Below are 26,212 nucleotides of genomic sequence, written 5' to 3'. Positions count from 1 at the left end.
TCATGTTTCAGATTTTCCTAAAAATCTCTCAAACAAGCATCATCTGGACTCAGCATGCCCTGTTCATCTTGCTGAGTGGCCCCAGGCCCAGCACAAGAAGCTGCCAGCCTTGGTTTGCAGCTTAGACTCACCTGGGCACCTCTAAAACCTGGAAGCTATAGAGTAGCTATCCACATATCACTTTATAACTCATGCATGGAGGCCCTAGCAGAACACAGGTGATTCCTGACCTTGGCCTAGACCTCCTGGGAGGCCCAAGAGCCAGTACACCCAGTGGACAGCTTCAGACCATGTCAAAGGACAATCACCCAACAACCTCCACAGACACACACTCAAGGATCAAACTCAGCGGGCACCACAGCCCCATTGAAACAAGTATTCCACTGTGGGTGGGCCCCTGCACAGATGATCCTACATGTGGTCAGTGGTTAGAGGTCGGTGATTGCAGCCAGTTCCTGTGGCTGATTGGCCTGGAGGTAAATCCCTCCCATTGATGTGTCAACGGTAATCAAGGCTCTACTACAAGAGGAGGGTGTACACAGCCCACACGGGGGTGGGGAGATCTGGAGTGCCCAGCTTGGATGATCAAGGAGGACATACCACTGGACCCTGAAAGACACCTACTACATTAGGCTACTCTACCAAGCCTGGGAGATGTAGCAGCTCTACTTAATACACAGAAATGAATACATGTAGATGCTAAAATGAGGAAACATGTCCCAAATAAAAGAAGAGAACCAAACTTCAAAAAAAGAACTAAACAAAATCTAGATGCAGAGTTCAAAACACTGGTTGGTCATAAGGATGCTCAATGAAGTTAGTGAGGACCTCAACAGCATATAAAAAAACTAGTCTGAAACAAAGGATACACTAACTAAAACAAAGAATAATTTATAAGGAGTCAACAATAGAGTAAATGAAGTTGAGAATCAAATTAGCAATTTGGAATATAAGAAAGCAAAAAACACCTAATCAGAACAGCTAAGAGAAAAAAGAATCCAGAAAAGTAAGCAGAGTGTGAGGAGCCTCTGGGACAAATTCAAGCATACCAACATTCACATCAGTAGGGTGCCGGAAGGAGAAGAGGGAGAGCAAGAAATTGAAAACCTGTTTGAAATATGACAGAAAAGTTCACTAGCTTAGTGAAGGAATAGACATATAAGCCCAGGAAGTACGGAGAGTCCTAAACAAGATGAACCCAAAGAGGCCTACATCAGGACACATCATAATTAAAATGCAAAAGGTTAAAGGCAAAGAAAGAACCTTAAAAGCACCAAGAAAAAAATCAGTTAGCTATAAGGGAGTTCCCATAAGACTGTCAGCTGATTTCTCAACAGGAACTTTGCAGGCCAGAAGGGATTGGCAAGAAATATTCAAAGTACAGATATTGATCGACTTATGACCAATGCAACTTATGACCATTCCACTTTATGACTACAATCGCTAGCCACGACTGCTCCGTGTCTGGCAGCGCAAGCGTTGCCCAGCTGGGTGTACGACAGTGTGGACCAGCTTCCGGCAGCACTACCATCTCCGCATGCACCATTTCAACTGTTATCCCAGACTCGGTACAGCAATTTGTGTTTTGTGTCTTGGATATTTTTTATCAAACCCCTCCCAAGATGTCTACCAAGAGGAAATTGTCTTTGTCTACGCCTCAGCTTGCCAAGAAGGAAGAAAGGCCATCGATCTCGACACGAAAATGAGCGTGGGCTCATCCGACTTGAGCATGAGTTCACCAGCTTGAGTGCAGGGGCACTGGCTTGAGCATGGGATCATAGACACGATCCCATGGTCGCTGGTTTGAGCCCAAGGTCACTGGCTTGAGCAAAGGTCCACTCGCTCTGCTGTAACCCCCTGGTCAAGGCACATATAAGAAAGCAATCAATGAATAAGTATGAAGGAGGAAAGAAAGTGAATGTGATTGCACATGTTTATGAAAAAACCAACTCCGATAACCCCAACTGCTGCCTCAGATGACAATATCAATGATCCACAGCCAAGCACCAGCGGCCAATAAAATGTTTATAAAGGATTCATCTTTATATAGCCTTTACCACCTAGCACAATATATTTTACAGAGCAAGAATTCAATAAACATTGGTTAAATGTAAAAGAAAAACAAATTCATAAAAGTCAGCTCTCCTAAATATTCCATCATTCTACTTAGATTAATAATATCCACTATTAATTGCAGACCAACCTCTGTCTTTATCACAATTTTCAAACTGGTTGAGTTGATTTTGATGTGATTTTTATTCCTTGGAACATGTACACGGTTGGGTTCATAATAAAGTCATACCTGGCAGTATCCAATTTTGGGATTCCTATATGCATAAGCTGTGAGCACCCGCCTCAGAGCAGATATGCCAGTGTCGCTCTGAAAGGCTGGGTGTTCAGGCAGGGAGCGACGTAAATCCCGTTCAATTTCTTCAGTAGCCAAGTTGCAGGTCCCTAAGGACTGATCAACCACTTTAGCATAATAGCCAGGATTCGCAGCCATGTCATTAACAGCACCTGTAGAGATAACTGCATTAATATACAGAAGAAGAGGGATACAATAAAGCTACTACTTGCATATGTGTGTCTGTGTGTTTACAGGGAGTCCCTGGGTTATGCCAGTCTCAACATATGATGTTTCGAGTTTACGATGCTCATCCCATAAAAACTTTAAAAAACTGAGACATGTTTCGGCTTATGCCACTAGTGTCGTACTTACAGATTAAATGGGTGAACTAGTTTGGTTATGTGTGGTGAAAGAATACACAGTACAGTATATTTATGTCCTTTTCCTTTTTCTGTGGCTTAGTTGTGTTTTTATATTCTAGATTGTGATTTTATAACTGTGTTAGAATAGTTAAATGACTTAGGGTAGGGTGTGTTTCTACTTACATGAAAATTTGTGTTACGTTACTGTCGTAGGAATAGAACTGTGCCGTAATCCAAGGACCCCGTGTGTGTGTGTGTGTGTGTGTGTGTGTGTGTGTGTAGAATTGAAATGCTTTTAAACGTAGCTTTATGCTCAAGTGATGTCTGAGTACAAACAAAAAAATAGAAAAAGCTTCACACTGGAATCTATAACATGAAAACACTAATCTTATCCAACAGAATAACATTTTCATGAACTTGTTTTCCTGTGAACTTTTCCTTTGACACTAGAGATAGAGATCTTCCCCAACCAATTAGCTACAACTTGCCTAATAAACTAATCTGCACAGACAATGGATGTGTGGATATATAGCTAAGTATGCATGACTAGCGTACCCTCTTTGATTTGTTTGGACTCATGATCAGTAAAACTTTGACCTAGCCATCTTTGCAATTATTTTTATTCAAGTTGGTGCATAACTCCTAAGAGGGCCATAATTAAGGTTTGTTAAATAAATAAAGTAAATAAATGTAATACCTGAAAAAATCATCCAGAGTTCTCCTCTTAAGGTCTCTGGAATCCCTCTTAACACCAGATCTCGAGACTTTTTAGTCCGAAACATGCTCACACCACGCCCACATTCTGTAAATAGGATGTTCCAGAATTGTTCCTTCATCTTTTCTTTCAACTATAACAACAAAAAAATCAAAGTAACTAAAATAACAAGAAATTAATTTCTTTCAAATAACTTGATAACTCTTCACCATGAAAAAATACATCTCGAAATCAACAACATAGGAATTCAAAATCAGTATTCAGAGGGGCCAAACACCAGACTACTGTCATCACAAAAACCTTTTAAGTTCCATGTGAGCATAATAGACTTAACTTACTGTTTTAATTCTTAGCTAAACTCACATAAAATGTGAAAAGCATTACACTTAGTAGGTAAAAGCTTTGAACCATCATTCTTCACATATCACCTTGATTAGAACTGATTAGTAGAAATCCATGCAATTAAAACCTAATATTCAAGTTTCAGCCTTTATCTTAATTCACTACAATAGTCCTTTTGTTTTAATGGAACCAAACAAGTCACACAGTAGTTCGTGCTGGAAAACCTTTCCAAGCCCGAAAGTAGAGTATTCAGTTGTGGTACCTTCTAATATGCTCTAAGATTTTTCTTTTTGATCCACTGTTTCAGTCCACAGATGTAAATATTGTGTCCTCTTACCATTTTGGAATCAAGATTCTCCATGTTCTGAGGGTGATACACAGCCATTAAGGCTTCAGTGTGCACGGTTTCACCGCGCTCTCTCTGAGATGCTGAGGACTGCACCTCAGTGTTATCACCTGGGTCTACAGAATCAGAACTAACAGGAACCTGAAAAGAAAAAAAAAAGTACAAACGTTTTACTGTCATTTATAAACCACAATTTATATGCACAATAAGTATTATTAAAAGCAATGTCTCAGGTAGATAGGAAGACGTTGCTTTTCTATCAAAATTAGAGAAGATACAAACTAATGTGTGTAACAGAAAATTCAGGATCTAAGTGAACCCACTCCCCTACAAAAGCAATAAAATACTGGCAAAACATTGAAAAAAATACAGAATATAGCAAATTAACCAAAGGTATAGAACAAACTGAAAAGCAGCAATTCGAGTAAAATTAATGAATCTCTACAAGAACACCACAGCCTGTGAAGTTTTAACTTGAGGCTATTCCAGTCCGCTGCCCTCCCAAGCTCAGAGGCGTGGCATGGCAGCCATGAAAGCAAGCATTACCAGAGCCAAGGAAGGACCCTTTGGAAGGTCACTAAAATCCCCATCCCTCCTAGGACACAGTCAGTGTTCTGACTGATCTAGCAGCTCCCTAGAAAATCTCCACCCGTACCCCCTTGTTATCATTTGATTTGATTCAAAGCTCAGCTGTGGGGAAAAAAGTCCCTTTCCCCTGGCATCAGAGAAAGCCATAGCAATCTGTGAATAACCTCATCTGCCTAAGGCTAATTATGTAGGGGGGAAACAAGAGCCTTACTAAAAACGTAAAAGACCTGGGAGCTAGATGGCCATAGCGAACTTTGAGAGGATTCAACACATTCTTGGGGATGTAAATGCACGCGTGCAAGTGCAGGGCTATAAACTTACTCAGGGGGGAAAAAAAAGGACAAGAGAAAGACCCAGTCACTCAACTCTGGCTGACTTTGCAAGTAAGAAATGAAAGCTAAGGCTGATTTATAAACTGCCAGAAGTCTGAGGTATACCTTCACACAAAGAATCCTTTGGTAACAGGTGGAAAACTTAATGGTTTAAAGCATTTAAGGAAAGCTTCTGATGCATTTTGGCTGACCACTAATTTTTACTAACCTAGTGGCTGATCCAAGCAAGCCAGGCTTAAAAATAAAAACAAGTATATACAAACAAACATAAACAACCACCTAAAAATGTCCTTGGAGGGAACAGTTCTTGGACTTTGTATTAAAAATGTAAAGCAGCCTGGGCTTGCCTGGTCAAGGCACATATGGGAGTTGATGATTCCAGCTCCTCCCCCCTTCTCCCTCTCTGTCTCTCCTCTTTCTCTGTCTCTCTCTCCTCTCTAAAATGAATAAATAAAAAAATAAAAAAGTAAATGTCCTCTCAAAATAAAAATGTAAAGCAGCCATTATAAATATATTCAAAGAAATAAAGGAAACTTAATAAAAGAAAAGATTCAGTTAAAAAGTGGACAAAAGATCTAACTAAATAGAGACCTCAACAAAACAGACATAAAGATGACAATTCTCTGCTCACAAAAATCAGGGGATATTTTATCGCTTCATATTCATTTTGAAATATCCCCTGATTTTTGTGAGCAGTATATATGAAAAGATGCTCAATATCATACGTCATTAGGGGATTGCAAATTAAAACAATGAGATATCATTTGCACACCTATTAAAATGGCTAAGGTCTTGCCTGACCAGGCGGTGGCGCAGTGGATAGAGTACCAGATTGGGAGAGGAGAACCCAGGTTCAAGACCCCGAGGTTGCCAGCTTGAGCGCGGGATCATCTGGTTTGAGCAAAGCTCACCAGCTTGGGCCCAAGGTCACTGGCTTGAGCAAGGGGTTACTTGGTCTGCTGAAGGCCCACGGTCAAGGCACATATGAGAAAGCAATCAATGAACAACTAAGGTGCCGCAACGAAAAACTTTTATGATCGATGCTTCTCATTTCTCTTCATTCCTGTCTGTCTGTCCCTATCTATCCCTCTCTCTGTCTCTGTAAAAAAATAAATATAAAATAAGATAAAATAAAATGGCTAAAGTCCCGAACACTGACAAGGACACCAAGTGCTACTGTGGATGTGGAGCAACAGGATCTCGTCTTTACTGCTGGCTAGAATACAAAACGATACAGCCACTTTGGAAGATTGTTTGGCAGTTCCTTACAAAACTAAATACAATCTTACTATATTATTTAGCTATTGTGCTCCTATGTATGTACCCAAATGAGTTAAAAAGTTATGTCCACACAAAAACCTACACATTAACATTTATAACGGCTTTATATATAACTGACCAAAATTGGAAGCAACCAAACCATCCTTTAATATGTGAATTTATAAACATTGTGGTATAATTGGAAGATGGAATACTTTTAAACAATAAAATAATTGAACTATCAAAAAAACTAAGAATTTTTTTGAAAAGATAAACAAAATTGACAGAACTCTAGCTATATTTACGAAGAAAAAAGAAAGAGGACTCAAACAAAATTAAACATGAAAGAGGAAACATTATGGCAGAAATACAAAGATCATATGAGACCACTATGGTCTCATTTATATGATTAAAGTTTTAATTTTGATGTACTCCAATTTGTGTATTTTTTCTTTTGTCGTGTATTTTTGGTATCATAGCTATGAAAAAGTTGCCTAATATAAGGTCATGAAAATTTACTTCTATGTTTTTTTCTATGTGTTTTACAGTTTCAGCTCTTATATTTAGGTCTTTGGTACATTTTGAGTTAATTTTTGTGTATGATCCTACTGCATTTTTTTGTATGTGGATAAACACTTTCTAAAAATTAGTAAGAAAAAGTAGAACACCTTAGAACTGTGCATATATCTGAAAATAAAGACCCATTTTGAAACAAAATCCTTTTCTGATAATTGAGCATACTCAACTACCAGAGTTACCCAAGAGTTTTCAAAAGAAAATACAAATTCTTAAGATTTAAGAAACACAGGTAAATTAAAGGAGAAGGAAAGATAAACAGAGCATTAAATCTAACACCGACTGAATCTGAAATGCAACAGGACAGGAAAAAAGTGAAATAAGAAAGATTATGGGGAGCCCTGGCCAGGTTGTTCAGTGGATAGAGCATCACCCTGGTATGCCAAGGTCGCAGGTTCGATCCCCAGTCAGGGCACATAAGAGGAGCAACCAATCAGTGCACAACTAGATGGAACAACTAAGTGGAACAACAAGTTGATGCTTTTCTCTCTCTTACCCTTCATAACCCCTCTTTCCCTTCCTCTTTCTCTCTCAAATCAATGGAAAAAATTTAAAAATTTTAAAAGAATATGGGAGCATTAAAAGAAAAATTAGTAAGACTGACCAGATTTTACTTCTTTCTTTACATCAAACTAAAGACTATCCTGGGTACATACATGAAGAGAATGAAAGATTAGAAATTGGGGCAATAACTCTTGATGGCCAGCATGAAGGTTCTGTGTCTGGAACTGAAATAATTAGTCACATGTTTTCATTGTACTTTTCTATAATCAAAAGGAAAGTTAGTCTTATGAATAGTGCATTATAATGAACTTAGCATAGTATTTTCAGTCTCTAGTCTGGAGAGAGAGAGATAAGTATCTATAATCCAATCCAAATAAATTAATATAGCTAGTAAAGCCAACGCCAATTTTTTCTTTGGATTTTAATTAAAATATAAACAGTTATGAAGTCATAAGTTTTGCCCATCTATTAAAATATGAGGTACCTAGCCACTGAAAAAGAAAATTAATTTGGAATTATCTACATTTCCATGAAAAGACATACTAAATATCAAAATCACCCCAATATTCAACCTTTCTCATCTCATGGCACACATAAACTACTAAAATTCTGTGGCACACTGAAACATATATTTTTTGCCAATATGACCCAAAAAAAAGGGTATGATTTGGATTCATTCACACCAGACAGCTATTATTGTGTTGGCTGTTGTCCTTCAATTTGACAATCTAAAGAAAAAAAATGTCAGTGCACCTGACTAGTTAGGTATTACATGTTTTTTAAAGATTATTATTTATTTATTTATATATTTATTTACAGAGACAGAGAGAGAGTCAGTGAGAGGGATAGACAGGGACAGACAGACAGGAACAGAGAGATGAGAAGCATCAATTATTAGTTTTTCGTTGCACATTGTGACACTTTAGTTGTTCATTGAATGCTTTCTCATATGTGCCTTGACCGTGGGGCTACAGCAGACTGAGTAACCCCTTGCTTGAGCCAGGGACCTTGGGTCCAAGGTGGTGAGTTTTTGCTCTAACCAGATGAGCCTGCGCTCAAGTTGGCAACCTCGGGTCTCGAACCCGGGTCCTCTGCATCCCAGTCCGATGCTCTATTCACTGCGCCACCGCCTGGTCAGGCAGGTATTACATGTTTTAAAAATTCTTGCAGCACACCAGTTGAAAATCACTGCCCTAAAGCAATAAGAGGAGAGTCTTTTTCCTAGGCTTTGTTGAATTATCAAATATACTGTTCACAAAAATTAGGGGCTATTTTAAAATGAATTAAGAAGCAATAAAATATCCCCTAAATTTTGCAAGCAGTATATATTGTTTGTTAAAAAATGTATTAGGTGAAAGTACAAGGTGTGTATATTTGATAAACAACAAACACAGTCAAGAAAGGTCAAATGGTAATAGTTTTTTAAAGTATGAGTTCCTAAGAAGTAAAACTGTCATTATTTGAAGATGAATAATACTGTATATAGAGACCCCTAAAGATTATATGAGAAAACTACTAGAACTGATACATGAGTTCAGTAAAATAGTAGAATACAAAATAAATATTTAGATATAAGTTACATTTTTATCAACCAATGATGAATTATCAGAAAGAAAAACTAAGAAGGTAATCCTATTTACAACTGCATCAAAAAAAACCTCAAAAAACACTAGGAATAAATTTAACCAAGGAGGTCAAAGACCTATTCATGGGGTCCTCAGGTTACGATACAATTCCATTCTTATAACAGTGCTATAATCCAAATTTTGGTGTAAGTCAAAACATACCCTAGCCTAAGTCACTTACCTATCCTAACATATTTGTAAAATCATAATCTAGAACATAAAAACACAACTAAGCCACAGAAAAAGGAAAAGTATATAAATATACTGTACTGTACACTATACTGTAGTATGACATTAAAGGCCAAATCGAAAACCCTCACGTCTCCATTTTTTTAAGTTTCTATGGGAGTGAGCATCGTAAACTTAAAACGTCATATGTCGAGACTGTTGTAACCTGAGGACCCCTGTAATTGGAAAATTATAAGACAGTGAAGAGAGAAAATGAAGAAGATACAAACAAGTAGAAGCATATATTGTGCTTATGGATAGGAATAATTAATACTGTTAAAATGTCCATATTGCTCAAAGTAATCTACAGATTCAATGCAATTCCTATGAAAATAGGAATGGCTTTTTTTCACAGAATTAGAACGAATAATCCAAAAATGTATATGGTACCACAAGAGATCATGAATAACCACAGCAATCTTAAAAAAAAGAACAAAGTGGGAGGTATCACACTATCTGATATCAAACTATACTATGAGGCCATAGTAATCAACACAGCATGATACTGGCATAAAAACAGACACATAGATCCACGGAATAGAACAGAGAGCCCAAAAATATGCTCATGCCTATATGGTCAATTAATATATGACAAAGGAGGCAGGAACATACAATGGGGTAAAGGCAGTGGATTCAATAAATGGTGTTGGGAAAATTAAACTGCTCCGTGCAAAAAAAAGAAAAGAAAAAAGAAAAGAAAAAAAAAAAAGAAAAAAAGAAACTCGATCACCTTCTTATACCACATACAAAAATAAACTCAAAATAGATTAAAAGGCTTAAATGTAAGACTTGAAACCAAAGAAATTCAAGATGAAAACATAGGCAGTAAAATTACTGACATTTCTCTTAGCAATATATTTTCTGACATATCTCCTCAGGCAAGAGGGAGAAAGAAAAATATAAACAAATAGAAATACGTCAAACTAAAAAGATTTTTCATAGCAAAGGAAATAATCAACAAAACAAAAAGACAACCTACTGAATGGAAGAATTTGTCAATAATACATCTGACAAGGGGTTAATATACAAAAATTTAAAAAAGCATACAACTCAACACTGAAAACCACAAACAATTCAATTAAAAAATGGGCAGAAGAATAGAGACTTTGATAAAGATGACGTACAGATGGCCAATAGATATATATATAAAAAGATGCTCAATGTCACAAGTCATTAGAGAAATGTAAATTAAAACAACAATGAGACCTCACACTTGTCAGAATGGCCATCATCAATAAATAAACAAACAACAAATGTTGGTGAAGATTTGAAGAAAATGAAACCTACATGAACTGTTTGTGGGAGTGCAGATTGGTATAGCCGTTATAAAAAACAGTATGCAGATTTCTCAAAAAATTAAAAATGGAACTGCCTTATGACTCAGCAATTCCACTTCTGGGTATATACTCAAGGAAACCTAAAATACTAATTCAGAAATATATATTCACCTCTATCTTCACTGCAGTGTTATTTACAATAGCCAAGAAATGGAAGCAACCCAAGTGTCCATCAGTAGATAAGTGGATAAAATGTAATGGTACAGATATACAATGAAATATTACTTGGCCATTAAAAAGAATGAAATGTTTGCAACAGCATGGATGGACTGAGAGGGTATTATGATAAGTGAAATAAGTTGGTCAAAAAAACACTAATACCATACAATTTCACTCATATGTGGAATCTAATAAACAGAATAGACAAGATTGCTAGGTTGGCTGGAGCATTGTCCTGATAAGCAAAAGGTTGCTGGTTCAATACTCAGTAAGGGCACATACAGAAACAGACTGATATTTCTCTCTCTCTTTTTTCTCTCTCTCTCCCTCTAACCCTCCCTCACTTTCTAAAAATCAATAAATAAATCTTAAGAAATAAAGAACAGAGCCTGACCAGGCGGTGTTGCAGTGGACAGAGCGTCAGAGAGGGATGTGGAGGATCCAGGTTCGAAACCTCGAGATCATTGGCTCGAGCTCAAGGTTGCTGGCTTGAGCAAGGGGTCACTCATTCTGCTGCAGTCCCCCAGTCAAGGCACATATGAGAAAATAATCAATGAACAACTAAGTTGCTGCAACAAGAATGATGCTTCTCACCTCTCTCCCTTCCTGTCTGTCTGTCCCTATCTGTCCCTCTCTCTGTCTCTGTCATACACACAAAAAGAAATAAAAACAGAATAAATAAAATTGAAAAAGGTGAAGAGATTATGTAGTACAAATTGGTAGCTACAAAATAATCATTGGGATATAAAATACGGCATTGGAAATATAGTCAATAACATGGTAATAACTATAGATGGTGCCAGGTGGGTACCGGAAATATAGAGGGAACACTCTGTAAAGTCTATGATTGTCTAACCACTGTGCTGTACACCTGGAACTAATACAAAATAATATTAAATGTAAACTGTAAATGAAAACTAAAATTTGAGAAAATAAAGGATGAGTTCCTGAAAAAGGATAAATTCCTTAATTTACAATTCTGATTTTTATAATGGGACTTAGAGAATATAATTTCTTTTGTATTAGTTTTTTTGAAAAAATAAACCTAAGAATGAATGGGAAAGGCTCTATGAATGCCATTTGAAATAATGTACCACACACAAAACAAAAACCTTTTTTTCAAAATAAAAATTTGATTGCTATATAATTACCTCTGTGATAATATCATGATATTGATTTGAAGCTGCCCCACAGTTGAGCCTGAGTTTTGCCACCAGATGTTCAAAGTCTGTAACTTCACTGAAGCGAAATGCTGTTTTCCCTTTGATACTAACGATGACAGATCTGCTGGAATCATTTGTCGTATCTACTGCTAAGACCTGGGGGGGGGAAACATATTATAAATGAATCACATCCTCTGTTGATGCTGATATCTTCAGGCAAAACGTGTTTAGCTTATTCCTTTGTAGCTAAAAGTTTAGGTCCCTTGTATGACTTATTAAGTAAACAGACTTTGGGAAACAACAATGAGATCTCACCTAACACTTGTCAGAATGGCTATCATCAAAAAAAAATCAATAAACAAGTGTTGCCAAGGATGTGGAGATAAGGGAACCCTTACACCCTATTGATGGGATTGAAAACTGGTGCAGCCGCTATGGAAAATAGTAAGGAGGTTCCTCAACTAATTAAAAACAGAACTACCATATGACCTAGCCTTCCCACTTCTTGGTATTTATCCAAAGAAATCCAAAACACTAATTCAAAAAGGTATACACATGCCTCTGTTCATTGTGGCATTATTTATAATAGCCAAGATATGGAAGCAACCTAAGTGCCCCTAAATAGATGAATGGATAAAGAAGTTTGGTACTTATATACAATGGAATATTACTCAGCCATAAAAAAGAATGAAGTCTTGCCAATTATGACAACATGGATGGACCTAGCGGGTATTGTGCTAAGTGAAATGAAGCAGACATAAAACAGAGAAATACCTTATAATTTCACTTACACGTGGAATCTAAAAAAATAAAACCAATAAAAAAACAAAACAACAAGAAACTCATAAATACAGAGAACAAAGTAATAGTTGCCAGATGGACGAGTGTTTGGGGGGGGGGGACTGGGCGAAAACGGTGAAGCAATTAAGAAGTACAAATTGGCAGCTACAAAACTGTCACAGGGAAGTAAAGTACAGCATAAGGAATATTGTCAATAATAGTGTAATAACGATGTATAGTGTCAGGGTGTTCTAGACTTATTGGGGTGATCCCTTCATAAGTCATATAAATGTTTAAGCACTATACTTGACACCTGAAGCTAATGTAATATGGAATGTCAATTGTTATTGAAAAAAATTAAAAAAATAATAAAATTTCCTACTTTCCTAAAAATAAAATAGACTTTAGGTACTAGTTGTACCACTGATACAAGTAACCTCAGTGCAAGTTATTTCACTTGTCAAGGAAAAGTCTTAACATGCAGTCTTTAAAAATGATACCAATGTAAAAATTCAGCACTGCAATACTGATTATTTCTGACTTCCACAAAAGCTATCAATTCTTTCTTCTTGAGCACGTATATCAAATGTCTAAATTTTGGCATTCATGTCATAAATGTCTGAGTCGTCATGTTCTGATCTGAGACATCCTAAACCCTTACCTTATTTCTACATTTTAATATATATTTTCTTTTTTCACTTTCAACAAGAGCTATAAGGCTCTCATCCTAGTACTCTTTTCCTGAAGAAGAATGCTGGACTTAAAAAATGATTATTTAAAAATTACTAAAATAATGTGGCTTATTGAGTTTTTAATAATTTGCAAAATTAAAGGACATTTTTCTGTGTGAATGATAATATCTTCAAACTAAAAACTGGCATGTAACCAAATTTACATTACCTCTCGAAATGGAATGATTACATGACAGAGACTGCCATCCTGGCTAGCAAAGCAGATATAGTTTCCTGAGATGCACATTTTGCCGTGAGCACTGTAGTGGCTGAATGGTACCCATAAAAAACATTCATGTACTTCTTTCAAAGTCTCTTCTTTGGGCAGCCTAAAAAAAGCATTAAACTGTTCACTGTGGGCTCGATCTTCCAGACCTCTGTAGGAAAGCAAAAAGGCAGGACTTAAATAATGACTTCTAAAATGTACACATGTCTATATTGATTATTAATCCAAATGCACTTGCTGTAAAGCAAAAGCTATGCTCTTCAACAAATTATGACGTGGAATAAGCACATTGATTCCTAACAAATTAATTTTGTTCCGATTTCATTTCAGTAGTGGATTACAATGCACCAAAGTTAGAGATGACATAGGTCTTCAAAACACCTGTTAAGTTATTTTTTGGAAGAATATTATATTATTATATAGTCATATTATGTGAATGGCTAAAACCAATCTTGGCAAACAGTGATTTTTATATCTGGTTATCAGAGAATCATGAGTGACCCAGTTCAAAGAAAATAAAAGAATGAAAATTTATGAAATCAAAATTCTGACAGGAATAATAGTGCATAAAAGCTAATATTAATGTTTAAAAAATCCAAAGTAGGGGCAAGATAAAACAACACTTGCTCCATACTGGGCATAGGATAGATGTCAATAAACATAGATTACTTATTCAGTTATACATAAATATATAAATAAAAACCAATTATTTAAAACAGTACAATTTCTCTACAAGCACTAAACACTTGAACTAAGCAGCAATGCCATCTAATAAACTATGCAAGTTCTAATTCAAAGCCAACAAAATTAAAACTAAATTAATCCTTCTAGCACACACTACTTGAATATGAGACACTTCATCATGTCTTTCAAAATAATTCTAATATAAACAGGAAACTACATTAAAGTATAACTCATTTAAATTGCAATTTGGTGGGTTATTTCACTACTATTTATAAGGATGAGGTCTATTTATATCAATGAAAAGATGTCCATGATGAATTATTTCAAGGGAGGGTAAATTATAGAATAATATGTGATATTTTGTCCAATTCATGGGTTTTACAAATATTTTTTAATTCATGAATTAAAAACATGGAAGGATATGCACAACTTAACTGTAATTATTATATTTCTGTATTGTTTAAGTTAAAAAATAATACATATTTGTAAAAACAATAAGCAGAAACATCAGATAATCCATTTTAGACTTGCTAGTCTCAATAACTAGTCTTTTTATTTTACTAGAAAAAATGATTTAGATATATATATATATAATTTATATATATATATAAGTAATTTTCAATAGGTATTTTTAAAAATGCACATAGACAAAAGTGGATTTCTTGTATCCTGTATCTAAATGCAGACTTGGTAATGAATAATTCATTGATAAGTGGCCTTGTAGAGGTTAAGGGAAATAAAATGGCTAAAAAGTTTATGTTTATGGTGCCCCATCAAAAAATAAATAAAAACTACAAACAAAAATGCCCAAGTATAACAAATAGGATTCTTAATCCTTACAGAGTTCTATTTATAAATCATGCACACTGGGACCTAATTTTGGTAATATATGTAAAAAATTCACCTCACTGATCTACTTTACAGAAAAGGAGGCATGCTCATAAAGGAATCCTTATGGATACAGAGCTTAGGAATACTTTAAGACTAGGCAATAGGAATGACTGTACCTAGTTCAGATTACACCAATCACACAACCTTCCAGGTCACTTGTTCTGTCTATCCATAGGATCGTGGCTTAGATGCCTCCTCACTTCCCCAGACAGTCTATACCCTCATCCTCCTTTCCAGAAGCTGCTTTCACTAGCTATTTCTGGATCCTCTCCTGTCTCCCTCCCCTTTGGCATGCTCATTTCAGTCAACTGTTCAGAGTGTTGAGCAGGAAGAACGTGCACTGGTCAGTTTCAGCAAAGCAAGTACAGTGGCAAACAGCTATCAGACAAACACGTCTGATGCAGGCACTAATAATGATTAGCATTTATCTCGTGATTTGTATTTTACAAAGTACTTTCACACATTATATTGCAAAATTCCTTGAAGGCGCTCTCTGAGGTAGAAATGACAGATGAAGAAACAGAGGTCCTGAGAGATTATGACATCCAGGAGTTCCTCTACTCTCCTTCTAAAGACTATTCTCCACTGACTCCACAAACTTGCTTCTTCATAAAAAGCTATGCTTTTTTTGGCCCTGGCCGGTTGGCTCAGTGGTAGAGTGTTGGTCTGGCGTGCGGGAGTCCTGGGTTCAATTCCCGGCCAGGGCACACAGGAGAAGCGCCCATCTGCTTCTCCACCCCCCCCTCCTTCCTCTCTCTCTCTCTTCCCCTCCCGCAGCCGAGGCTCCATTGAAGCAAGGTTTGCCCGGGCACTGAGGATGGCTCTGTGGCCTCTGCCTCAGGCGCTAGAATGGCTCTGGTTGCAACAGAGCAACGCCCCAGATGGGCAGAGCATCACCCCCTGGTGGGCATGCCGGGTGGATCCCGGTCGGGTGCATGCGGGAGTCTGTCTGACTGCCTCCCCGTTTCCAACTTCAGAAAAATACAAAAAAAAAAAAAAAGCTATGCTTTTTATAAGTTATGTTTTAAAATAATACATTTAGCAATTTTGGACTTGAAACTATCTAGACTACTCATACAAAAATTTAGAGTTAGACTACCCCTCCACACATAAATCTCTAAATTTCTTAAAGCACACCAGGACAAATCCTACTGGTATCTCAAGAAATCATTTTCAAGTTTCTATTACTTCTTAGGATTAAATTTCATGGACAGAATACTACTTGCAAAACACAGATGAACAAACTTAAAAAAAAAACATTAATAATTAATTTCAAAGGAAAGCTATCATAATGTAAAACAGTTAACTTTTAACAATAATCAATGCTACTGTTCTTTGGTCAAACAATATTTTTAAAATGTAAGTATTAATTAAGCTTTGAATACCTTTTGGTGATTTGTAGAGGATCATCAAGAATTGGGTCATTATCAAATGTTTCCTTATCAAAAAGTCTCTTGACAGCATAGCTTGCCAGCTGTTCCATAAGAAGGTATGTTTCGTTAATATGCAGAAACATTGAAAAGTAGTGACTCTCCCCTTGGGAACACACATGAATACTCTCTGTCAGTATGACATTTGAGGTCTTTTCAAGTTTTGAGACTGAATCCCAGGAGATAATGAGTTTTACTGCAAATAAGTTATAAAGAGATATGAATAAATTTCTCAATATTGATTGATGTTTATCAATCAGATCTTTAAAAACAGTAGTAAACTACTTGAAAAATGCTATTAACAACTAAAACACTTGAGTTCAAGATTAGCTTTAATTTTGATTCATAACCGTGAACATACATAATTGGTGATTCTAGGAATAGTTATCACTTTAAAGATTAAAAAAAATATTCTGTTACTTTACCTAATCACTGGTACTTATACTGTATGTTTAAAGCAAGAATTATAGCATGGTCTTAAGAAAGTAGGTAGTATAGAACAACAGAATAAAAGGAGTTACCTGCCAGATCACCATCATCATTTCATATTCATTCACTTCCCACAATATGTAAGGCATTCTATAAACACTTCTTTTGGTTCTTATGTTAAGAAACCAGTTTAAAAATGATTCTTTCTCTAGGTGAAGTGATCTTTTAAGGTACAGTTTAATTACCCTTAATATTAATCCTATTACTTTATATACAACCTAACACCACTACAGAGTCGATATGTCAGTCAGCAAGCTCCAAGTCATAGTAAACAATAGAATCCACTTACTTTCTGAGCCCAACAAAAAAGAATAGAAGCTCAGGAAGTTGGTGCTAAGATAAAGCCAGCCCTGACAAGGAACCCGTCCTCTCCAATAACTGCATGAGTAATAGGTCACTAACTTCTCCTGTTCTGGTAAACCAAAACATTTTTCAAATTTCAAAAGAGCTTCTCGAAATTTTTCAGGATCATCTTCTTTTGCAAAAGAATGTTTTCCCTCTTCAGCAATTAATCCCTAAGGGAGACAAAATATTTTCTGAAAATTAATCATTGCCTATCACAAAAATATATTTTGTATATTTAAACAGCTCATCGAATACAACTGTATATCTACACAGTAAATTTGTCTTATGTATATGTGTGCATATTACATACTTAGGACAGAGGGGAGCAGATTTTCTTTTTCTAATGCCTCCTAAAGAGCTATCACAAATATAGGTGCTAAATATTGTTTTTGATTAAGTGAAGTGCTAACTCAAACTCCAAACTCAAGAGATATTAAAATGAAAATATTCCTCTCTCAAGGGCGCCAAGGACTAACCACTGACTTTGCAAATTTCTTTAGCACTGATTCTGACATTCAGGTGTACGCTTCTGCAATCCTAAAAGGTGCCAATAAATCACTGACCTTCCATGCAGCCTTTGATCCTCAAGTAACAGGGTCAGGGATTCTTGCATCCCGTTTACAAATTATACCCATGCCACTTACTCTTATCTTTCCTTGTACAAAATTAGTAATATCTTCACTTGAATCAAACACAGATAAGGTCTTCATGATATTTTGTTCCAACCAATCCCAATGCTTCATTATTTCTTCTCTGCTGGCTCCTGATTAATAATGAAAGAGAATAAAAGACTCAAGAAAAACTCCACAACAAAACTGCTCTTGATGTTTACAGGTTTATTCAAAAGAAATAAAATTATATTTGCTCACTTTCAAAAATAATATTCATAAAAACAAAGGTATTCCATTTATTCTCTACTTCATCCCTATATGTGGTCATGACCACTATTTTCATTATAAATAAAAAGAATAAAATATTTAATGAAAGGGGAGAAAAGTAAATATAACTTATGAAGAAAGATAAAATTCTGAAAACAAGATGCCAGTAATGGATGCCTACAATAACCAGTATCTTTTAATAAAATATATAGAGTACCAAAACAAAAATAAACATAATTTAAACCTTAGTCTTAAAATAATATGTAGAACTATGTCTATAATCTGTGTGACTGAAAGGAGCACACGTGTGGCAACCCAACGCACACTGTATAAATGTAGATTTCAACTGTGCAACTCAACTTATTTCAGAAGGTATGAAGCCTTGGCTCAAAGTCACCCTTAAATTAAAAATCCTAGTCACTTAAAAGAAACATCATGAAAGATGTCAGAAATCCTATAGCAGTGGTTCTCAACCTGTGGGTCGAGAACCCACAGGTTGAGAACCGCTGTCCTATAGCAAGGTTAAATTCATGTTACCTGCTAAATCAGGGGAAGGTGCTTTATTGGGGCTCATATTCAATAAATTAGCTCTGGGTTACTTTGGCTTGAAGAATATTACAGTTATCAATCTCCACATATGACCCACGTAACTTTAATGATCTCTCCAGTAATGTAGATTATACAAATATCAATCAAAAGAAATACCTTGACTTCTCAGTATGTTATATAATATTTGGAGAGTAACACTTAAAAAAAAATATTGAAACTGCAAAATTGCTGCCTGACCAGGCGGTGGTGCAGTGAATAGAGCATCAGACTGGGACGTGGAGGACCCAGGTTCAAAACCCCAAGGTCACTGGCTCGAGCAAGGGGTCACTTGGTCTGCTGTAGCCCCCCAGTCAAGGCACATATGAGAAAGCAATCAATGAACAACTAAGGTGCTGCAACAAAGAATTGATGCTTCTCATCTCTCTCTTTTCCTGTCTGTCCCTATCAGTCCCTCTGTCTCTCTCTCTGTCACAAAAAAAGAAAAAGAAACTGAAAAATTGCTCATTTCTTAAAATTCAGTTTGAATTTTATTCATGTTAATTTTTTATTGGTTTTAGCCATATAGGAAGGTAGAGAGAGAGAGAGAGAGAGAGAGAGAGAGAGAGAGAGGAACAGGAAAATCAATCTGTTCCTGTGTGTGCCCTGACTGGGGATTGAATCAGTAATCTCTGTGCTTCCGGTTGATGCTCTAACCGAGCTATCCAGCCAGGGCATATTCATGTTAATTAAAGTCACCATATCAAGTATAATAACTTTAATAAACTCCACGGGAAATTTTAAAGGCCTTTATTTTGGCTCTTTATGTATAAAAAAGCTTCCTCAGTAGGTAACTATTGTATTTCTGTATTAAGTCAGTTTGGAGGATTAGTTATATAATCATTCTTAAAAAAAAATAGAAGTAGAAAGGACATTATTTTTCTAAATAATTTCTACCAACCAAATTGACAGTTGAGGTTACAGATGTCTCATGATAGCAGCAGGTTTTCTTAATTTAGTTTAAATGACATTCAATATCAGGGAATCAGAAGAAAATACTCACCTGCAACACTAAAGGAAATTTAGAGGCAGATGTGAAAAGCAAGCAACACGTCTTTAAAAATTAATTGTATGCTGCAGCTATATGTTCGTACACATGAACTATCCAAAAGTCATATGAAATTTTTGAAAATATATGTACTTTTGAAGAGAGGAGGAGAAAAGAAAATGAGAAAGAAAAGAGAGAGAGTCAGAGAGAGAGAGAGAGAGAGAGATAGGAACAGACAGATAAGAACGGAGAGATGAGAAGCATCAATCATTAGTTTTTCGTTGCGCGTTGCAACACCTTAGTTGTTCATTGATTGCTTTCTCATATGTGCCTTGACTGCGGGCCTTCAGCAGACCGAGTAACCCCTTGCTGGAGCCAGTGACCTTGGGCTCAAGCTGGTGAGCTTTGCTCAAACCAGATGAGCCCTCGCTCAAGCTGGCAACCTCAGGGTCTCGAACCTGCATCCTCCACATCCCAGTCTGACACTCTATCCACTGTGCCACCGCCTGGTCAGGCAAAAAAAAAATAGTCTTTCAACACTTAAAAAGACAAAGGTCTGGGATTCTAATTTAGGCCAACATTATAATGGCATCATAAAAATAGTAACAAACTGTCATGGTTTTTAAAAAGTTTTTGAGTTGCTTTATTAGGAAGAATTATCCTAATTCCTTTTCTATTCACAATATAAATAAGTGGAAGCATCAGAACTGCTCCAGGGGGAATGAATATGTAGCAATTACCTGAAACATCCCCCTTCCTAAGCATTTCAAGGATATGATGCCTTTTGTGAGAAAGTAGGTATGCAAGTAAAAACGATTCAATTTTTCAGGCTTATACTTTCTTAGAAAATGACTTTTAAGTTTTGGGCTTGATTCTCCTCATCTGAGTTATTACAGATGAAGCACAGTATTTTATGAGATGTTCCCATCTTCCCTACAGTTGGGTGAAGCACGACGAATAAGCTGATAAAGGAGTTATAAAGCAGCATCAATGATCAAAATATGCTCAGAATGAGCACTGCTGGCACACGTTTCAGGTCCCTCACACTGATCAATGTTTTAAAAACCATAATAATCTGTAATCCTTCTTAAGTAAACAATTCGATGTCTTCCCATTTTCTCAAAGTAGTGTTCACAGTTCACATTTAACTCTTTTCTAAATCAAAATAACTGAGTAGTATCAACATATTTATTCAGCTGGACTGGTGGTGGTACAGTGGATAATGTTGACCTGGGATGCAGACGTCCCAGGTTCGAAACCCTGAGGTCGCTGATTTTTGCATGGGCTCATCTGGCTTGAATAAAGGCTCACCAACTAGAGTACAGGGTTGCTGACTTGAGTGTGGAATCATCAATGTGATCCCATGCTCTCTGGCTTGAGCCCAAAGGTGGCTGGCTTGAAGCCCAAGGTCGCTGGCTTGAGCCCAAAGGTTGTTGGCTTGAAGCCCAAGGTCACTGGTTTGAGCCCAAAGGTCGTTGGCTTGAAGCCCAAGGTTTCTAGCTTGAGCAAGGGGTCAATGGCTTGGCTGGAGCCACCCAGTCAAGGTATGTATGAGAAGCAATGAATGAACAACTAAAGTGCCTCAACGATGAGTTGATGCTTCTCATTTCTCTCCCTTCCTGTCTCTCTCCCTCAAATAAAGAATAATAAATACATTTATTCAATTTATTTGTGTTCTTATTGGTTTGAATTACACATCTTAAAAATCATACTTACCACATGCAATTGACAGGTAAATTTGAGAATCTGGTGTCTGGTGTAGAATACGGAACGGAGCTACTTTAGCTGTAGAATCTAAGACTGAATCAAGAGTCCCAACCAGAAGCCCTGTTGTAATAAAGAGACTGTTGAGATAAGGATTTTACAAGAGATGAAACCAATACCACTTCATATAACAAAAAACAATGGACTTATTTTTATGAATTTCTAGCCCAAAGTTTCCTTTTAGAGATTTTTTTCCTGAAGATAAAAGATATTCTTGATGAAGAAATTAGTGTTCCGATATGAGTAGTGTTTGAGAAAATAATCTTTCAATAAAATAAGTCAGGTTCAATTGTCCAAATCTCAAGATACATATGTAGCACTTATGTATATAACCCCTTTACAAGGTAGTTCATATAACAGGTAAGAATGCATATTCTGGTACTAGAGGCTACCTGGGTTTGAAGCCTGGCTCTGTCACCTGCTTATGTTAACTTGAGCTAGTTGTATATAACTTTTTCTTTAGCTTGTTTGCAAAATTAGGGGGTTAAAATAGAGCCTACCACAAAGTGTTGTTGTAAAGATAAAATGAGTTATTATTACATATAAAATACTTAAAAAAAATGCTTACCATACAGTAAAACACTCAGTTAGCTAATACTAATATTGGAAAAATCTTAGTTATTTAAACAAGATAAAACCTTGATTAACTAAAATGCTTAGATAAAAGGATTTTCAACAATTAATTCTTTTTTTTTTACAGGGACAGAGAGAGAGAGAGTCAGAGAGAGGGATAGATAGGGACAGACAGACAGGAACAGAGAGAGTTGAGAAGCATCAATCATCAGTTTCTCGTTGCGACACCTTAGTTGTTCATATATTGCTTTCTCATATGTGCCTTGACCGTGGGCCTTCAGCAGACCGAATCACCCCTTGCTTGAGCCAGTGACCTTGGGTCCCAGCTGGTGAGCTTTTTGCTCAAGCCAGATCAGCCCGCACTCAAGCTGGTGACCTCGGGGTCTCGAACCTGGGTCCTCCGCATCCCAGTCTGATGCTCTATCCACTGCACCACTGCCTGGTCAGGCTTAACAATTAATTCTTAATTCTTCATTTAGAACAGTGGTCTCCAACCCCCGGGCTGCAGACTTGTACTGGTCTGTGGGCCATTTGGTAACAGTCCGCAGAGAAAAAATAAATAACTTACATTATTTCCGTTTTACTTATATTTAAGTCTGAACAATGTTTTATTTTTAAAAAATGACCAGATTCCCTCTGTTACATCTGTCTAAGACTCACTCTTGACGCTTGTCTCGGTCACGTGATACATATATCAGTCCCACCCTAAAGGCTGGTCCATGAGAATATTTTTTGACATTAAACTGGTCCGTGGCCCAAAAAAGGTTGGGGACCACTGATTTAGAATACAAGGCTTTTGATCAGTAAGTTGCAATTTAATGACCTTATTATATTTCCTATTCTTCCTTAGAACAAAGTTGGTTGTTGTCTTAAACAACCAACTAATTTCTCCCTCAGGGTCTTTGCTAAGCAATTATCTTTTTACCTGGAAATGCAAACACAAGTCTTATAGCCTAGTCCAGCTAATCTAAATTCTACATTTTCTTCAAGACCCACTTTCCCCATAAAATCTTCAGTGGCGACCCCAAGAATAATGTCTTCTCTTTTCTCTGATTAGTTAACAGCACTTACAGTCTATACAACAATACCTATCATTTTGACTGCTAGGCTTATTACAACTACTTGCTAAGTACTTCAGGTATATTATCTTGTGTCTTCATCTGGATTTTCAGTTCTCTGAGGGTAATTACCACATCTACCTCTGGGTTTACATCCTTAACTTTCAACATATTTCTGGGCACAATAGGAGCTAAACTATCAACTTAATTGTATCAATGGGATAGCTGAAATATAAAGATCAAACTTTCCTTTCTGGAAGTTTTGATTGCTTGAGTGTTGGTTTTGTTTTATGAGGAATTTCTATAAATTAGAGTGCAGACTTTTGAGAAAAAATATTCCATCATTGTAAAGCAGGCTTTTTGGCTATTTTCCTATCTTAACATGTATAAAAAGAGTTGAATAAGAACATGGGTAGGTTGGCAGACATGGTAGGAAGTTATTATAAGCTTAGAGGGAGGTAAATTAGAAGAGTAGGAGATAAAGAGATAAGAGATATTTGGCTTAGCTGAAAGGAAAGGGTGGGAGAGTGGATGTAGCAATTGGCAAAAAGTAAAAATAGGGGTCACAAAAGTGGCATAATATCAATTAGCCATCCGACATAGGGTTTTGCTAGTGGGGATAAAGTATCAAGAGAAAAAAAAATTGGCAATGGCAACATGCGCAGATGAAAGAAGTTATTTGATATTAAAAAAAAAAAAGTTACTGTATAAGTTAAGACTTTGTTTAAGAAATAAAAATAAGAAAAGCCAGGCAAATATTATGAAAGAGGCGGTGTGGGGGAAGAGAGAATGGGAACGAGGAGGAGAGAAAGGAAGTTACTGGAAAGTTTGGAGATAAAAGGAAAAATAATTTTATCACATCCAACATGAAGAAGTCACTGTGAGAAACTGGAGATTTGGCCAAATCAAGAACTTAGAAAGTGGCAGCTGGTCAAAAGTAAAGTGGGAGCTAAACATATGCAGGTAACCTCCTCAAAGTAATGTAATAGAAATTATTTAAGAAATGGAGAAAAGGAGAATATTATCAGTTTGAAGACAGGAAAGTGAATACACTGAAAAGAAAGCTAAAGAGTGGTAGTAAGACAACCAAAAGTGGTACTTTCTTCAGGTTGAAAACAGAATCAAGTGTATGACTGCCTGTGCATATAAATATACATATAATCACTTGAAAAAATTGTCAAAATACAGGAAAAGGAATTATAACTTCAAATAAAACCATTTATTAAACAGAGCCCTGCTTTAGCTGTTAGATTTGCCTCCCAAGACTTCAAATTCTAAAAATGTTTTCAAAAAAGCATTTTCAAATTTATGAGAAAAATCATTTATTTCACCCTTACCACGTTTTCCCTTTTTTTCTTAAGGGCTACTGGATCATGTTAAGGAATTTATTTATTTTATCTTTTATTAATTGAATTTATTGGGATGACACTGGTTTGCAAAACCAAACAGGTTTCAAGTGTACAACTCAATACAGGACTGTCTGCACACTGCACTGTGTGCTGTCCGCCCCAAGCAGTCTTTCCCGTCCCCCGCCCACTGCCCATCTGCCCATGTCCACCTAGCTGCCGCCTCCCCTTTCCCTCTGGCTATCACCACACTGTTGTCAGGGCCTGAAATTAAAATATATATGTTACATAAAGTTACTGAACTCAAGTTTCATTCATCATAAAATTCATACAACTCCTCGTCACTGTCAAAACTCCCATCCATTAACTTGTCCTCATCTGTGTCTGATGACGAATCACTGTCTTCATATATTGCCTCATCCTCAGTTCCATCTAAGGCATTTGAAATGCCACAGTCACTGTATAAGATGCACCCAGTTTTTGACCCCAAATTTTTCAAAAAAAAAAAAAAAGGTGCGTCTTATACATGGGGAAATACGGTCCGTGTTTTTGGCTAATCCCCTCACCTTCCTTCATCTGGTGCCCTCACCACTGTCCCCTCTCACAGCTTTCGGTCCATTCCACCTGTCCATGCCTTTGACCTTTACCACACTTTCAATAAAACTAGCTCAAATCTTATTCCCTTATTTACATACACAGCAAAAAGCAGTATTAGAAGAGCAGGAGAAATAAAAAAAGTGGTAGAAAAAAGTTTGACTTAGATGAAAGATAACAGGGGGATGTGTAAAGAGGCCAAGGAAAGGAGAAGCAACAGATAATCATTCTTGAGTACCATTCTAATAATTAGTTCTCAGACAGAATGTTTTCAGATTGGGGACAAAGCAGTCAAATCACTGGCAAAAAAAAAGGTCATTTCATTTGCAGCAGAAATGTTTGTGAGATAAGTGCCTTGCACTATGTAGAAAGGATATTGTTTGGTTTTTATGAGTGCATTAAATTAGGCAGTTAGTATAAAATTATGCAACAAATAATTAGGAAACTAGTTCTAAAATACATTTCTAGTCACTTGGGAACTCTTCCAGCTCATTAAGCTATAATCATCAAGTCTCTGCAAGTCATTCAGGAATTAATGTGTGCCAATGGTTCTAAAAGTACAAGAAAACAAGCTGACAACTTTGGTGGCTTTTCCATGTACACATAGGTTTATCATCTGACGGCCTGAACATCCAAGGTCATGAATCTGCCTACACATGGAAAGTTCTCTAGTCATAGTAAATTTGGAAGAAAATAAATACTGTTTCTTAGCTGCATGATAAAACAACAGATTTAACAATAACAAGAAATATCAAGAAATTCAAATCATACTTTGAATGTCTGTAACTGAGTAAGGTAGCGATGTTTTAGACCAGGGGTCCCCAAACTTTTTACACAGGGGGCCAGTTCACTGTCCCTCAGACCGTTGGAGGGCCAGACTATAAAAAAAAACTATGAACAAATCCCTATGCACACTGCACATATCTTATTTTAAAGTAAAAAAACAAAACAGGAACAAATCCAATA

The 26,212-nt window shown here is 36.5% G+C and overlaps 1 protein-coding gene across 2 annotated transcripts in view; it reads right to left on the bottom strand.

Moving 5' to 3' along the window:
* TBC1D8B (TBC1 domain family member 8B) overlaps positions 1 to 26,212 on the bottom strand; it is a 67,920-nt gene that overhangs the window by 28,750 nt on the left and 12,958 nt on the right. Inside the window, exons 2-10 of one of the 2 annotated variants that reach the window (XM_066356645.1) lie at positions 21,628 to 21,738; positions 18,105 to 18,223; positions 17,405 to 17,630; positions 16,582 to 16,822; positions 13,565 to 13,772; positions 11,873 to 12,040; positions 4,104 to 4,253; positions 3,407 to 3,557; positions 2,303 to 2,517 (exon numbers count right to left, since the gene is read on the bottom strand). In XM_066356645.1, the coding sequence (XP_066212742.1) occupies positions 2,303 to 2,517; positions 3,407 to 3,557; positions 4,104 to 4,253; positions 11,873 to 12,040; positions 13,565 to 13,772; positions 16,582 to 16,822; positions 17,405 to 17,630; positions 18,105 to 18,223; positions 21,628 to 21,738 (1,589 nt within the window). Of the gene's footprint in view, positions 1 to 2,302; positions 2,518 to 3,406; positions 3,558 to 4,103; positions 4,254 to 11,872; positions 12,041 to 13,564; positions 13,773 to 16,581; positions 16,823 to 17,404; positions 17,631 to 18,104; positions 18,224 to 21,627; positions 21,756 to 26,212 lie in introns of both variants that reach the window. The other variant, XM_066356646.1, reaches the window with a different exon arrangement.

This window comes from Saccopteryx leptura, chromosome X (assembly GCF_036850995.1).
Source record: "Saccopteryx leptura isolate mSacLep1 chromosome X, mSacLep1_pri_phased_curated, whole genome shotgun sequence".
In the NCBI taxonomy this organism is placed as follows: Eukaryota; Metazoa; Chordata; class Mammalia; order Chiroptera; family Emballonuridae; genus Saccopteryx; species Saccopteryx leptura.
This window is presented reverse-complemented; position numbering and strand designations above follow the sequence as displayed.